This window comes from Petromyzon marinus, chromosome 47, assembly GCF_048934315.1.
Source record: "Petromyzon marinus isolate PM22_M1 ecotype Great Lakes invasive population chromosome 47, UKy_Petmar_22M1.pri1.0, whole genome shotgun sequence".
Taxonomy (NCBI): Eukaryota; Metazoa; Chordata; class Hyperoartia; order Petromyzontiformes; family Petromyzontidae; genus Petromyzon; species Petromyzon marinus.
This window is the reverse complement of record NC_133713.1, coordinates 6,957,760-6,972,548: the sequence shown is the minus strand read 5'-3', so window position 1 is coordinate 6,972,548 and position 14,789 is coordinate 6,957,760. Positions and strand designations below refer to the sequence as shown.

General features: G+C 45.0%; 1 protein-coding gene across 1 annotated transcript in view; it reads right to left on the bottom strand.

Annotated features, from left to right (window-relative positions):
* Positions 1 to 14,789, bottom strand: part of LOC116952551 (transmembrane 9 superfamily member 2-like) — a 47,045-nt gene that overhangs the window by 23,248 nt on the left and 9,008 nt on the right. Inside the window, exons 5-11 of the mRNA XM_032971998.2 lie at positions 14,472 to 14,601; positions 13,383 to 13,510; positions 12,154 to 12,265; positions 10,999 to 11,078; positions 9,747 to 9,855; positions 5,311 to 5,443; positions 3,593 to 3,712 (exon numbers count right to left, since the gene is read on the bottom strand). Of these exons, the coding sequence (XP_032827889.2) occupies positions 3,593 to 3,712; positions 5,311 to 5,443; positions 9,747 to 9,855; positions 10,999 to 11,078; positions 12,154 to 12,265; positions 13,383 to 13,510; positions 14,472 to 14,601 (812 nt within the window). The remainder of the gene's footprint in view (positions 1 to 3,592; positions 3,713 to 5,310; positions 5,444 to 9,746; positions 9,856 to 10,998; positions 11,079 to 12,153; positions 12,266 to 13,382; positions 13,511 to 14,471; positions 14,602 to 14,789) is intronic.

The following is a 14,789-nucleotide window of genomic DNA, read 5'->3' as shown; positions in this document are numbered from 1 at the left end:
CCAATATTATCCATCACAGCTTTTTTGGGTTAAATCGTGTAAATCCCTCTATTTAATGATAATGCACTCATTTACTAATAATGCAATTTAATTGCAATGGTAATTATCACTGAGACGAAGGACTATTTTTGTCAGGAGGGTCCTGCATTGGCGATTAATGTGTCAGCAACATTTTCTAATGTTTTACTTTTAATACGAGTTTACGTAATAATACATTGAATTATTGAAGGGTTCGTTGGTTACTCGATATCTACTTAACAGGTAAATATTAATACGCCAATTTAAAACTGTTCATCAGGGAATTTTTTAAAAAGTAATACTTTTTAGGGCCCATTGGAATAAAGTACCATCCCCAACCCATAGCTACTCAATCTCTCTGGCCCCTCTATTTATGTGCTATGCAGAAGGGCCATTGCCCGTAAGGTGTCCTGTTATACATTATCATTGTTTTAAGGCCCCAGTGTTATTGACAAATGTGTTGAGTTTTTTTGTTGCTTTTGAACCACTGCCTACGCAGTGTCACCAAATAACTTGTAACATTGAGGTTCACCGTAAGAGTCTTAAATACACGGGAAGAGAAGTGTGGTGGGCTGAGCCAAATGTATACTTAAGATGTTTGCACGATGAACTTCAATATTTTCTGAAGACCAGTCAGCCAAAACATTGAGATATATTTCCTGTCAGTGACATTCAAAGTCCACTGTTATAATTTTTAATTTATCTGTTATTCATTGTACAAGTGAGCTGAAGTAGCAACAATGGCTTTTTAACTTCTTTGGTTCTTTCGGTAAAGTCACGTAGAATGAGAATATCCTTGCAGTCACGAAAGCTTTAAATCGAAATGGCTTTTTAACTTCAGCCGTTGGGAGACCTAATTAGGGAGAAGAAGCATTCCAAACGAAAAAAAATTTCTTGAGAGAAAGTTTGGAGTTCAGCCCCAGTCAGCAACTCATTTTTTCAATAAAAACTAAACACATTCGTCACTAACACTTTCACCAGTATGTTCTCGATGAGTATGCCAAAAGTGAAATTGAGCGCCTTCTTGACATTTAAAACTCAATCAAAAACGCCTGCTGTGTAGAACGGTATGTTCATCTCAGGGACGCTAGCAATGCTGACGGAGATGCAAACGCTCAGAATGTGGGGTTATTTTGCCTTCATCCTTCACAGGTGGACCAAGACACATGCATGAGAGGACTCAAGATGCAATGTGACTATTATCAGGCAATATGGCAGGCCCGATCTCTTGATCACTTTCACTTGCAATCCAAAATGGAACGAGATCCAGGTTCAGCTTTATCAAAAACCAAAAGCCAACAGAGAGACATGACATCATTGCAAGGGTGTTTAAAACTCAAAGATGAACTCGAGCCTCATTACGACAAAAGAAGGCGGCGTCTTTGGGAAGACAAGATGAAACGTGCACACCCATTGAGTGGCAAAAACGTCGTCTTCCTCATGCCCACATATTGCTATGGATGAGGGAAAAAATTCATGCAAGTGACATTGACACATTTATCAATGCACAGCTAACTGACCAAGAAAGACCCTGCCCTATTTAATGTGGTCTGTAAGCAAATGGTCCATGGCCGATGTGGGGAGCTCAATCCAAATTCGCCATTGTATGCATGACCGCAAGTGTACCAAGAAGTATCCAAGAAACTTCTTGAAAGAAACTCAGGCAGGGCATGACTGCCGTTGGTTTTCACACCTGATGATGACTGCTTGTGTTGCAGTCGAAACGTCGTGAGAATTTTATTGTTTTATATATATTTTATTATTTCATTGTTTCCCTTCAACGTGACTTTACCGAAAGAACCAAGAATATCCTCTATATCGTCGCAGAAAAAATGAAGATGGTGGATTTGAAACAACGCTCAGACCTGGCACCAACTCTCAAATGAAGGTTGACAACCAGTGGATTGTTCCCTACTGCCCTCCTCTGTGCAATATCTTTGAGGCCCACATTAATGTGGAATTCTGCAATTCTGTGAAAGCCATCAAATATGTTTGCAAATGCATCAACAAAGGCTCCGACATGGCTGTGTTTGCCTTACAAAAAGAGGGGCAAAGTGTGGATGAAGTTAAACCTTTTGTCAAAGGAAAATACATCAGCAGCAATGATGCCATTTGGAGAATTCTTGGCTTCCCCATTGGTCCATTTGGCAGTTCACCTCGAAAATGGCCAATGCATCTACTTCACCGAAGGAAATGCCCAGCAACAGGCCCTGGCTGCACAAGACACAACCCTGATGGCGTTTTTGGTTTTGTGCCAAAGTGACCCATTTGCTGCCAACCTGCTCCATCATAAAGTTCCCTCCTACTATACCTGGACTGCTAAAAAGAAAAATGGAAGCAACGTGCTGGTGAATCTGATGCCTTAAGAGTCTACACAGTTAATCCCAACGATCAGGAGTGCTACTTTCTGCGAATGCTTCTCCATGTTGTCAAAGGGCCAAAATATTTCCAAGACCTTAAAGCAGTGGAAGGAGTTGTCTGTCAAACATACAGGGAAGCTTGCATTCTTCGTGGAATTCTTGAGGATGATCAGCATCTTTAGAACACTATGACAGAAGCTTCTGTTAGTCAGTCCCCTTCTCGACTGAGATTGCTCTTCTGCATAATTCTTCAAGTTTGCAGCCCACATAACCCCATGGGAAAAATACAAAGAAGGCATGAGTGAGGACATCCTCCACATAGCTCAACGAGAAAATCCCAACCTCGAGGTGAACGTTTCCCATGTCATGTTTAACCAGGCCCTCATCCTCCTTGAAGACAAACTTCACTCCATTGGTGGAAAAGACCTCAAGTCTGTCGGACTACCATCAGGCTCCAGGGACAACCTCCATGCCCTTGCCCAAGAGATCCTACGTGAAATATCCTATGATGGTTTAGAGCTTCTTAACCTTGAGGAAAATGAACCAAAGCTGATGGATGTGTTGAGTGGTGAATGACGACACGGAGGCAGATCTTCAGGTAAGGGCATACGCCGGTTAATTAACAAGAAAGGTGATAAGTAAACACCAGGGGTAGGTGTCCTACACTCGGTCCTTCACGTGGACCCTTGGCTCTATCTGCTAGCCTGGGCTATCTCTTCGGGCTCTCTCACTCGAGTCGGGACGGGGGTTCAGCCAACACCACCCGACCGAGGAGAGCAGCACCTCCCGTAACTAGAGCCGGCTTCTACAGACTTCTTGAGCTCTACCCCTGGCTGTCTCTTCGGCTCTCCTCAACCGCTCACCATCCGTGGCTCCCACAACGACCACACTTTCGTAACGGGGCCCCCCCCCCCCTTAAGTACCCCGAGGTGACATGACGTCATCGCACCTCCCAGCGTGTATGACGTCACGTCTCCATACTACTCCGACAGGTGCACAAAGAGAAGCCTACACGAAAATCTAGGAAAGGCATTGAATCTAAAAATGGAGGCATAATTTTCCTAAACCGATCATGGGCCTCCTGTAGGTCGACTCAACTCTCAATGAGTACCTTGCGTAGTGTGTCAGTAACAGCACCTCACTAACAGCACTGTAATGGGAAGGGGGGGGTTTATGTGTTCGGGGAACTGCCCAGAATGTGGTGGAGTACTCACACTTGTACATGCGTGCCGCCACGTATCCAGCTGGCAGGCCCAGGAGGACCCACAGCACCATCGCGCAGGTCATGAGCGCACCGCGGTTGGCCGGAGAGAGGAAACCCATGCAGGCGAAGACTGCACGGCACACGCCCACAGCACAGCAAGACAACAATGCCGAGCGGAGGATGCCTCTGCAATCCAACGAGACGGCTTAAATCGACAATTTTTTTATTTTATTTTAACGCTTGCAATACTCGCTATCGAATCTTTTGCGCGAGATGCGACCCGAGCGCAACTGCGTTCGGCATTTCCGGAAAAAGGTTAAAGGCTATATAGCTTGCACCAGCCACCGCTGGCAGAAAGGCCTCCACGAGAGTGAGCCCCAGGAGGTATTTCTTCAACTCTTCCACGTCGTCCAGACGTGTTGGAAAAGGTGGGCATACCCACACTTTACCCAACCGCACATGACCTGCCATTTGGTATGAACCCATTCGCACACTGCTGGGTGGGCAGAGGTTGCGTGGGGAATTTAATACATTTGGCCCATTGCTCCGACTGTCGCTCCATTAGATAAGAGTCGAACCAGCGACCTCTGGATTGCCAGTCTAATGTGCTAACCGTTCCACCGCGGCAGCTCCCTGTGTAGCTGCAGGAAATAAGCACAGATGAATAACGTACTTGGCATGTAACGAAGCATCAATTCATCGATTAATATCGATTGTTATACTAGTGACACGTGCATCCAATTGTGCGTGAGGAACAATTCTATTCTTGTATGCCCTTTATATTTGGTTCGCATTACCCCTGCAGCCACTGAAGGTGCCGCCGTACAAAGCTAAATAAAACGATTCAAGAATGGAACTCTGACAAGGAATATAGAGGGCCGTGAATCACCATAAACAAAGACATAAATCAACTCCTTAATCTTCCCCGAGGAGGGGTGGGGGAGATCTATAAGCGTGGTCCAACTTGGCAAACAGGTTTAACCAGCTCCATTTGCAACCAGACCTGCCAGTCTAACCACTTCATGTTGACTCAGAAGTAGCTTATACCAAAACGTTAAAGGTGACACACACATGGGGTTTGCATACTTGGCTGAATGAAAATGTCTCCATTGGGAATGATGCAATGGTCATTCTTCAGAGCTCTGAACAACAGCCTGTGTTCAGGAGGGCCATTGCCCAAATGTTTGCAGATGTCAATCAAATTCTGAACAAGGACTTCCTTACACACCGTGCGGGTCATAGGTTTCATTTGACCACAATCTACCATGCTGGTCGGTGTGGGTTGGTAAAGGCTGGTAGGATTAAATGTGGATCCATAGATGTAGAGTACAACAATTGATTTTGCTGCACCGCTCTCTCTACAGCCCACAACGTACCAGGCTCAAACATGCGTAGAGCCTCGGGAATGTAACGCATTGTCGGTCATTTGGTCAGAGGCTCGTCACCTCTCAGCCACACAAAGTGTGGCCGAGGATCTCAGAAGTAGCTCTGTGATATCCGCTTCAGCGCGTTGTTCTCAGCACTGCTCTGCGAGAGATCCAAACAGATACTCTCTTGACCGACATGATGTCGACAGACACAACTGAGACAAAATTGCGGTAAAATTACTTTGTTCTTTTTGTGCTTAGTTATAAGTCCGTGTCAATGATGAGAGGCGTGGTGGCGGTCGGAGGGAGATGTTTTCATTCTGCCTCGACAGCAGTGGCTAGTGAAGTGCGGCACGCGTACACAAAGTGATGAAGGTCATGATGAAGATCTGCGTGCCGGAGCCCAGGAAGACAGCGAGGAGCATGCTGGCTTTGGGAGGGCGAAAAACATCGCCATGGACCAGCTTCCAGCCGTACTCCTCTTGCACCTCCTCCTAGAAAAACAAAAAATATATATAAAAAGTTATTTCCGACTCCAATGAGCATCGAAGCGGTGCTGGGTCTCCCACAATTACAACGCTGAGCCAGTGGTGTAAAATTCCTCATTCCAATTGTGGGAACGAATATTTCCACAGGAGAACCACCGGCTGACTTCCACATGAAGTACTGTACTACTAATTTTATCAACCACAAAATTATATATGGTGGGCCGAGTCAAACTCTCACCCCCCCCACCCGCCCCCACAACCAGAATTTGAATTCGCAACCTCTCCATCTCGTGCCGCTTTGCTCTACAATGACTGTTATCTTCCTAGAAAAGAAGATTTGAATTAAGCTTGTCACTAATCACCTCACCCTGACCCCTTGTCACTAATCACCTCACCCTGACCCCTTGCCCAACGACACCCACCCTCACCTCACCCCCCCAACAATCTGATGAATTGAGGGAATGTACAGTACGGCAGAATATAACCCACAATATCTCACTGTCCACAAATTATGGTTTTGTTGAGAGTACGCAGATGAAGAGGGTGACAAAAATGAATCGTTAAGTTCAATGTGTGCCCATCTGTTGGGAGATGATACAATAAAAAGGATATTATCACTTTGCTTGTTTGCCCAGGAAAGTCACAATGTATCTACAGACAATTTTTAATGAGGGTCCTGCCAAGTACTCTTTGGTTCTTTCGGTAAAGTCATATAGGGAAAAAAAAAATTCTTAAATAAAACTAAAATGAAAACTACATTTCATTTTTTTTAATTTAACTAAATTTACATTTTATTTTTATTTTTTACCTACGTGACTTTACCAAAAAGAACCAAAGAGTATGGATCCTTGCAGTCACGAAAACCTCAAATCTAGGTTCTGCCAAGGTTTCACAGTAAGGGGCAATGCTGCAAAATTTGCAGGCACCATTTTAAAGCTTCCGTGGGCTGATTGCAGCGGCAGCGCAAATAGTGCAAACAAAGGCGGCAGATCTAAGATGGCTACGCCAAACCCGTGACACTCGGCATTGCCATGGCACGGTGACGCCATGAGAATATATATTTTTAAACTTACAATATTTAGCGTTGAAAAAAATGTAACTTTCCAATTGTTTTTCGTGTAACTGGCAAACAGGTAGCGTAAGTGTGAAGTAAGTCCCGAAAAGAGGAATCACGGAACTGCAAATTTGTGCTAATGGGGGGGGGGGGGCATTACGCGAGGAATGCCTGGACACAGAAAAGATGCCGAGTCAAGAATCAAAGCCAGGCCATTCTTGCTGTGAGACACAGGTGTTATAACTGTGTCACCTTGCTCCCCACCCTTTAAAAAGTTAATTTCATAACGTTCCAATGAAGCTAGCATGTGCATTCCAATCCACTGCTGGAAGACGGCCTCCACACGCTGTGCGGGTCGTGCAGGTTATTCGACCATACGTTGGTTAGTGGGGGGGGGGGTGTTTGTGAAGGCCAGAGGCACTGGCATGGGAGCATAGTAGTATAGTACAAAATTAAAATGTATGTTCAGCACTGTCCTCTCCTCTATTTAAGACCAAAACAGGAAGACGTCTTTCACAATTCTGACTAATTGCCTGATGAAGCTAGTTAAATCACCATAAAAACGTCGTACTTGAATTATAAATGTTGTGGGTTTACTCTCCAAGATGCCCGTATGCTAAAGTAGTCACTAATTAGCATGTTATTTTACGTGACAAACCGTAAAGATTGGCTCTGTCGGGTGTTGCCAGGTTCAACGACACATTGACATTTACGAAAACTAACGCAAAAACACTTTAAAAAACCAGGTTGCCTTAAGCTTCATGGCTATCTTGTGAGCAGCAGAGGGCAGTTTAACACGTAGGCTTTCGCGACCAATATTATTTACTACTATAATGAGCCAAGAATGTCTGTGTCCCGCGAGTGATGTCACTCCACGTCGGCCAGCCCCCCTCATTAATAATCATGAACAGGTGACGTCCTGCACATGGACCACCCCCCTCATTAATAATCATGAGCGAGTGACTTCACTTCACATGTAGCACCCCCCCTCATTAGTATTAATTAGCGGGTAACATCACTCCACACGGGGAGGGGGGGCAAGGAGCCTCCTCCCCCCTCCTCGGCGTCAACTTACAACCCTCACTGTAAAGGCAGAACCCTCACGTCACGTGATCTCCGTCACGCTATTGAGATGTATAAGTAAAAAGGACGTCGTGATGAACAAGGGATTACAACCTTTAAATGAAATAAGTCTATATTCTTAGCTCTTTCGGTAACGTCACGTTGAAGGGAAACAATAAAGTAATAAAATATATATAAAGCAATAAAAATTCTCACGACGTTTCAACCATAACACAAACGGTCGTCATCAGGTGTGAAAAGCAACGGCACACCTGATGACGACTGAAATAAGTCTGTGTCACCGCGGCCTTACAAACTGCACACGAATGGATGCAATGAATATCACGTCTCGTTCTGCTTTTCGCTTGCAAGTTTCAGATTTATATTAGGCGAGTGCCTAGTATCAATCCAATCAGAATCCAATCATACGCAGCCAGCCGTGCGAATCGGAGGTGCGATGCAAGCTACAATACTAGCTGCACAGCTCACAAACGCAAGGTCGGTAGCAATGTCAATCATTACCCAGAAAAGGCCTCTCCACTGTGTACAAACTCTTTTTAAGGAAGAGGATAATACTCAAAAGGTCCACTTGCCATACTGCCAATTCCCGGCTACCTCGCTGCTCAGCGGGCATGGGAGTTTAGCACCTTCACACACGATTCACCAACCCTTTTGCCTCCAAAGCACTGGATCACAGGTGTGTCACCACACCCGGGCCCATTGTAATCATCGCTGTCATCACCGTCATCATTTTCTATATCCGCGCGGTTGTTGCTGCATCGAAATGCGAGTCTCAGCCTCTTGCATCCAATAAAGCATCTCTGCCAGGTATGACTCCAACTTGGGTCACGGTCTCTCTCGCAGGCACACGTTGAGAGGAGGGGGCTCATCAATGCAGCACACGAGCTGAAGGAGGAATTACGAAAACTGAACGAATGTGTTATTGGCCAACCGCCCCAGTGAGCTGGGCAAAAGAGATGAAAGCACCATAATAGCAGCACTTATCCTCACCATCTGCTAAGCCTTTCAAATAAGGGGCACTTCATCTGATTAGCGGCATTACAAATCCAAAGAAGCTGGAAGTAGCTCAGCAACACAGGTGTTTAAGGCGCCGTGTGCCAGAGTAATGAGCACGCAGCAGTGAGCAGCCACCGTAAGGATGTACAGGCTGCACCCTCAGCTTTCATGATCGAGGTCTGGTTTCTCCATGAATGTTAAAAAAATTAAAGGGGAAAAAAAGGTAATTGTACTTTTTGGTGCATTAGTCAAAGTCAACTGATTACAATACACATGGATTAAGTTTGCAGTCCAGTGGAGGGCACTCTAGAGATTGAGCAATTGAAGCATGTCAGTGGCTCCCACACTGTAATCAGTGCTATGGAAATGGTTACATTGAATGAACGATTGGTTCTGCTGTGAAATGTCCAGCATACACAGCTATGCAAGAAGAATATCCACAGCACACAACATCGTACAAAAAAACATACTTAATGCACGCAAACGCAAATATTACGAATAACGTGCTTCAAGTGACAAAACGCACCGTTGCCTGAGAATTAACTGTGCTGAATGAAAGTTTTATTTTTTTACGAGCAAGCTTAAATTTACTGTAAATTTTTTTAGCAATGTACAACACCTTTGGGTTGCTGTGACACTGCGGAAAAGGTGACAAACAGCTAGAGTTGAAATTCAGATGCCTTGAACATCTCTCCCACTTGCCACGACTCTTTGGTAAATAAATCCCACCGAGACCCATTTACAATTCTACTGAGAAGACCGACATTTATTGCACCGAATCTGGCAGAGAGGCTGCATTGTGAAGCCGAAACTAGTGTGCACATCCAAATGCAGTGCCCCCTGCTGTGCACTTAAGGCACGCTTTGTGTCTAATGCACACCAATGTGACGTTGCTCTCTCAGCGACGGTAAAATTTACGGAGCTGCAATGTAGGAAGGGCAGGACTGGCGTTTCGTCTTGCACACCGGAAAATATAAAATGCCTGAGGCTGACCGCATCCGATCGTACCCGATCGTTTTCAGACAGACGAGGGAACTAGAAGAAGATTAGACGAGGGACAACTCGGGAGGTGGCAGCGATGCATTGAGGCGGCAAGCGCAGGCGTGAGAGAACTAAGGGATGTTCGGAAGAGAGGATGAGGAGGAGGAGGAGGAGGAAGGCGATGCGAGTACTCACAGCCGACTCGGCCTGGTTGTAGCGGGCGATGTCGCGGTGCAGTGTTCGCAGCATGATCATGGCCACCATACCGGACAGGAAGAGCACGATCACCAGCGAGTTCATGATGCTGCCGGGACGAAAAAATGGGCGAGGGCGTAAGCTCACTTGTTGCGCGACTCAACCAGTCCAGACTTCCCAGTACAGCCAGGGACAATAGTTATGCGACTGTCCCATTGCTTGTTTTGTTCTCCACAATGTTACGACGATTGTGTTGGCAGGCATCATGTCATGAGACATGTATTCATACGTAACCTTTGCACAACAGTGGATCCCTTTGTGTTAGAGAATGGCGCACAAAAGCGGATATCACAAAACTACTTCTGAGATCCCTTCAAGTGGCCTCTGGTCCACAAACGTTGACAGTGAAACTGGTACTGCGAATTTTCCAGGGTCAGAATATTGGCAATGAAGTGCAGAGAAAAATTTTACGTGATTTTGTGTGGCCATTGTTGACTGGGCCAAGACCATCAAGCCACTGCACATGAGAACCCGGTTTGGTCACAGGCAGCGGTCAGAATTCGAACCCAGGATTCTCAGCGGTGCCATTGCATCGCCATGATCTCCAAGCCACCTCTGTCTCAATGTTGTTTTTTTTACAGTATTTAAACATGAGACAAATAAAGCAATCTAATGCGCACAACAAAATTAACAGAATCGTGTCTTTGTAAGAAAAGATGATTTTGCATTCTTAAATGATGTATGCGATTTGCTCACCAATACCCAGTAAGAAACAGTGAATTTTACACACACCACGAGGACAACTCTTAGTATATGAACCAAACGACAACAAATATTGACAATTCATAGAATTATGCAGTGGCTGAATGGTTACACGATTGTAAACCCCACGAATATTTTATTTGGATATAAGGAGCGAAACACAAGTTTACGCACTTACGTTTCACACGTTTAAGAGAATTCCGCAGGACTACCCGTTTGCGCATCTTCCATCTTTCATTACGCAAGGCTGCATCATCTACAGTGACGAGTCTACCGGCAGATTCGTTTGGCCCTTGTAAGGGCTGTTCATACTCAAACCATCGTTGCCTTTCCTCACCAGAAGGTCGTTTTAGTGAGGTTCAGTTGCTGATGATTTGTTGGGGTTTTTTTTTTTTACACTTGAGGGGACGACCTACATGCATGCTGTGTCATCTTCCCCACATCCCCCCACCCGCCCCCACCATGTTTGCTCTATGCAAAGAGCTCTCACCTGAACCACTGAATATTTGTATGCGGCATGGACTCCAGGATGTAGTCCCAACGTGATGCCCAACGGATGTTGTCGTTTTTCTAAATAAAAAAAATGCATTTATTTCAGAATGTTGCTTATGAAAAATCACCTGGAATGCACCCAATCTGGTGAGATCTCAGAAGCAAAGCGAAGTTGTATACATGTTGAACTTGTTTTGCCTGGAAGGTGCTTGGATGGGCAACCACATAACCAGGTGTTAAAAGCTACGGGCGATACATTCGGGGCAGCAGAAGTTAGTGCAGCAAAATCCATTGCTGTGCCATACTTCTATGCTCCCAAGTCTGTTCCCTGCCTTCATCAACCCGCATTGACCAGCGTGGTGAAGTAGGTTCCAGTAACCCCCCACAACGCGCATTAAGTGGGCAAGCCATTAATGCAGCAGTGGATCGACAAAGGGATGTATATGTTAGCATGTTACGTTAATCAACACCAATTCTAAATTGCAAGCAAAATGCACAATCTACTTATTGGCTAGCTTTGACTACATTAGCTCCGTGTTGTTTCACCACAAAAAAAAACAAGCTGCTAAGTATTCACTGCATAAGGGTATCGCATCAATTCACTCAACTGGGATGATACATCTCGATAATCCCTCCATACGGATAGACTCATGCACATTTGCAAGTCAGATCACATTGTGCCCACAGGGACAGCTGCCACTCGGGGTACCCTGTCATATGTGTTTAGTTACCTTTGTCTACAAAATGCTGATGTTTACACACCATATGAGGTTCTAATTGAAGGCTGCGCCGATGCTGGCCAAGAGCGGGAATCGGAACGCAGATAGCCAGGTTTGTAGTGCAGTTTGCTAACCACAACACTACCATTCCCCAGTCAGTGGTACACATTACACTATAACCTTAATTAATTGAAAGCAACCAAGATAAAATGATGCCGATCTAAAACGGACAACGAATTCTATAAAAACCACACACATGGGGCACTTCTCTTCCCATCCATTATTGCAATCTGTGCACAAGTGACATCCAATCAAACATAACACCTTCACACAAATCTGCCCCGAGTACATTGGCCAATTTGTTCTTTTTGTTTCAAATTAATTTTAATCATCCCCAAACAGAAACCAAAGCGACAAGCAAAAGGAGCAGGCACCTGGAAGGTGATGGAATATGTGTAGGTAATCTTGACATCTTCCTTAAATGCCACAGGGATATCCATGGGATCTGAAGACGTGCAGTCAGGTTTCCCAGCCGCATGCTTGAAACTGTAAAAACAATTTAATATTTAACCAATAATATATACACCGTCAACAAAGCAATTGTACAGCCGTCATAGGAGAGAATGCCAAGCATGTATGCTGGAATTATTTCAGACCGTACGTGGCTAACCGTGCTAATCAGAAGTACGGGAGGACAACGAAACACAAAAAGCAGTTCTAAAGAAATTCGTTCTCAATCTGGATCTAAAAGTGCATAGCTCCAGTGGCTTCCTAATGTCAGGAAGAACAGCATTCCAGACGGCCGCAGCACATCTGAAAGCACGCAATGCGGTGATAGTTTTTGTTCAATGGCCAGCCAAAAGCCGCTGCGAAGATGACTGAGTTCGCGGTGATGGTTAATGCTCCTTGACGAGATCAGCAAGGTAGAGTGAAACCTTGGATTGCGAGCATAATTCGTTGCGGAAACGTGTTTGTAATCCAAAGCACCCGTATATCAAAGCACTCGTATATCAGTTGTGATCACGTGACTCTCGGCAGACAAAGGGTATACGTACTACTCGTATTGCAAGACCCTCGTTCGTTTATCAAATTAATATTTATTTGAAATGTTTGCTCGTCTAGCAAAACACTCGCAGACCAAGTTACTCGCAATCCAAGGTTTTACTGTATTTGGTTAATTTGTGGCAAGCACATTACGTGCAATGAGTGCGACCTTAAAATGTATTCGTTCGGTAACCGGAAGCCAATGTAGCTTGGCGAGAACTGGACAGACACGGTCAGATCTTGCAGTACCCATCACGACACGTGCCACAAAATATTGTACACACTGCAGCTTGGCAATGTTTCTTTTGCCAGACATCCCGTAGTGAGCTGCAATAATTCAGCCTTGTCGATACTATGCTACAGGCCACTGTGTTTTCCAAGTCACAACTCAAGTGGTCAAATGTGCTGTGGAGCCAACATAAAAATGGCAGGGGCAACATAATAATAATAGAGCCACACCCAATCCAAGGACTCTTTTTCAGTAGGGTCCCACAGCATTGAGTTTGGTTCGTGCGTCGCACTAACGCCCCTCACCCACACCACCCACCCCTCCCACCCTGGGCTGTACATCCCACGCAAACGCACGGGCAGTGCAAGACCAAAATGAAAAACATCTGACCTTCTGGGCTCCAGCTTTGCAGTAACCAGCCTGGCCTCTTGCGAATGCTCAGCATCGCCGCTGTGGTAGAGGATTGTGATGTCCACGTGATTGAAGATGTAGTAAGTATTGGGCTTGTTGAAAGCTTCCTGTCACACCGAGACAAAGAAGCAGTGGATAAATATAATTAAGCGTCAGATTCAAATTTTTCGAACGAAAATGGCACGCAAGAAAATGGGAAAAATATATAGTTAAGCAAAAGTACTGAGGGTGTTTCGCTTTGGACTGATGTCAGATTTAAACTTTGTTATTAAGATAAAAATAACTTTTTCCCATATGTTCAAGATTTCAGCATTGTCACAAGATGAAGAACCCATTCGGATCTCTCGTAAAGCAGCAGAACCCATCGTGTAAAGAGAACGGCCCACAAAAGTGGATATCACAGATCTACTTACAGAGAAACCTTTTCAAGTGATCTCTGGTCCACACAGGAACACCTTCCTACCTTACCACTGAATTTAATGTTCATCGCATAAGGGTCACACTGATATTTAATTATCATCACTGGAATATAGCTAAATTAAGTGTAGGACCAAATTTATTTACGATTTTATTTTTGTGTGTGTGTGCACTGTATGTAGAAAATATTTCGCACCGTACATAGCCAACAGTTCTAATAGGAAGTGCAGGGGAAGGACAACAACACGCAAAAATCAGTTCGAAAGAAATTAGTTTTCAATCTACATTTAAAAGAGCATAGCTCCAGTGGCTTCCTTATATTGGAAGGAAGAACGTTCTCGACGGCCACAGAAGCGCACCTGAAAGCGCGTGATGCAGGGACAATCCTTTGTTGTACTTGTTACCCAAAATGTTCGATGGTTAGCATCATTGGTGCCACCTCAAGGGACCGGGGGTGTCCAATGACAGGTGGCGGTCAGGATTCAGAAACAGGATCTCACATTTTTGATTTAAAGCTTTCGTGACTGCAGTAATTCATATTCTTAGTTCTTTGTTTCCCTTCAACGTGACTTTAACGAAAGAACTAAGAACAGGATCTCACACCTATGCAAACTCATCTCTCCGACCCCTGAACTGGGTCATCATACTTACGTTGATGACGCAGGCATCCCTTTGTTCGCCTTCCGCCGACACGAGGCAGCCCACGGGGAAACCTGGATTGCAAAACTTCTTTGCACCCTCCACTTCGTAGCACCACGTAACTGGCATGTTGTCTATGATCCTGCAAAGGAAGCCAATGTGAAGCATCTTTCAACGCCTTGCTTAGCCATGCTGAGCTTTTACTTGTTCGTATTTTCATCGCGTTGGGCTGGTACTGGAGAACTTGATCTGTCATTAACGTTTCAGGAAATGGTACTTCTTCAAAACGCACACAGAGGCCCAGAGAAAGAGTGGATGAGAAGGATTGGA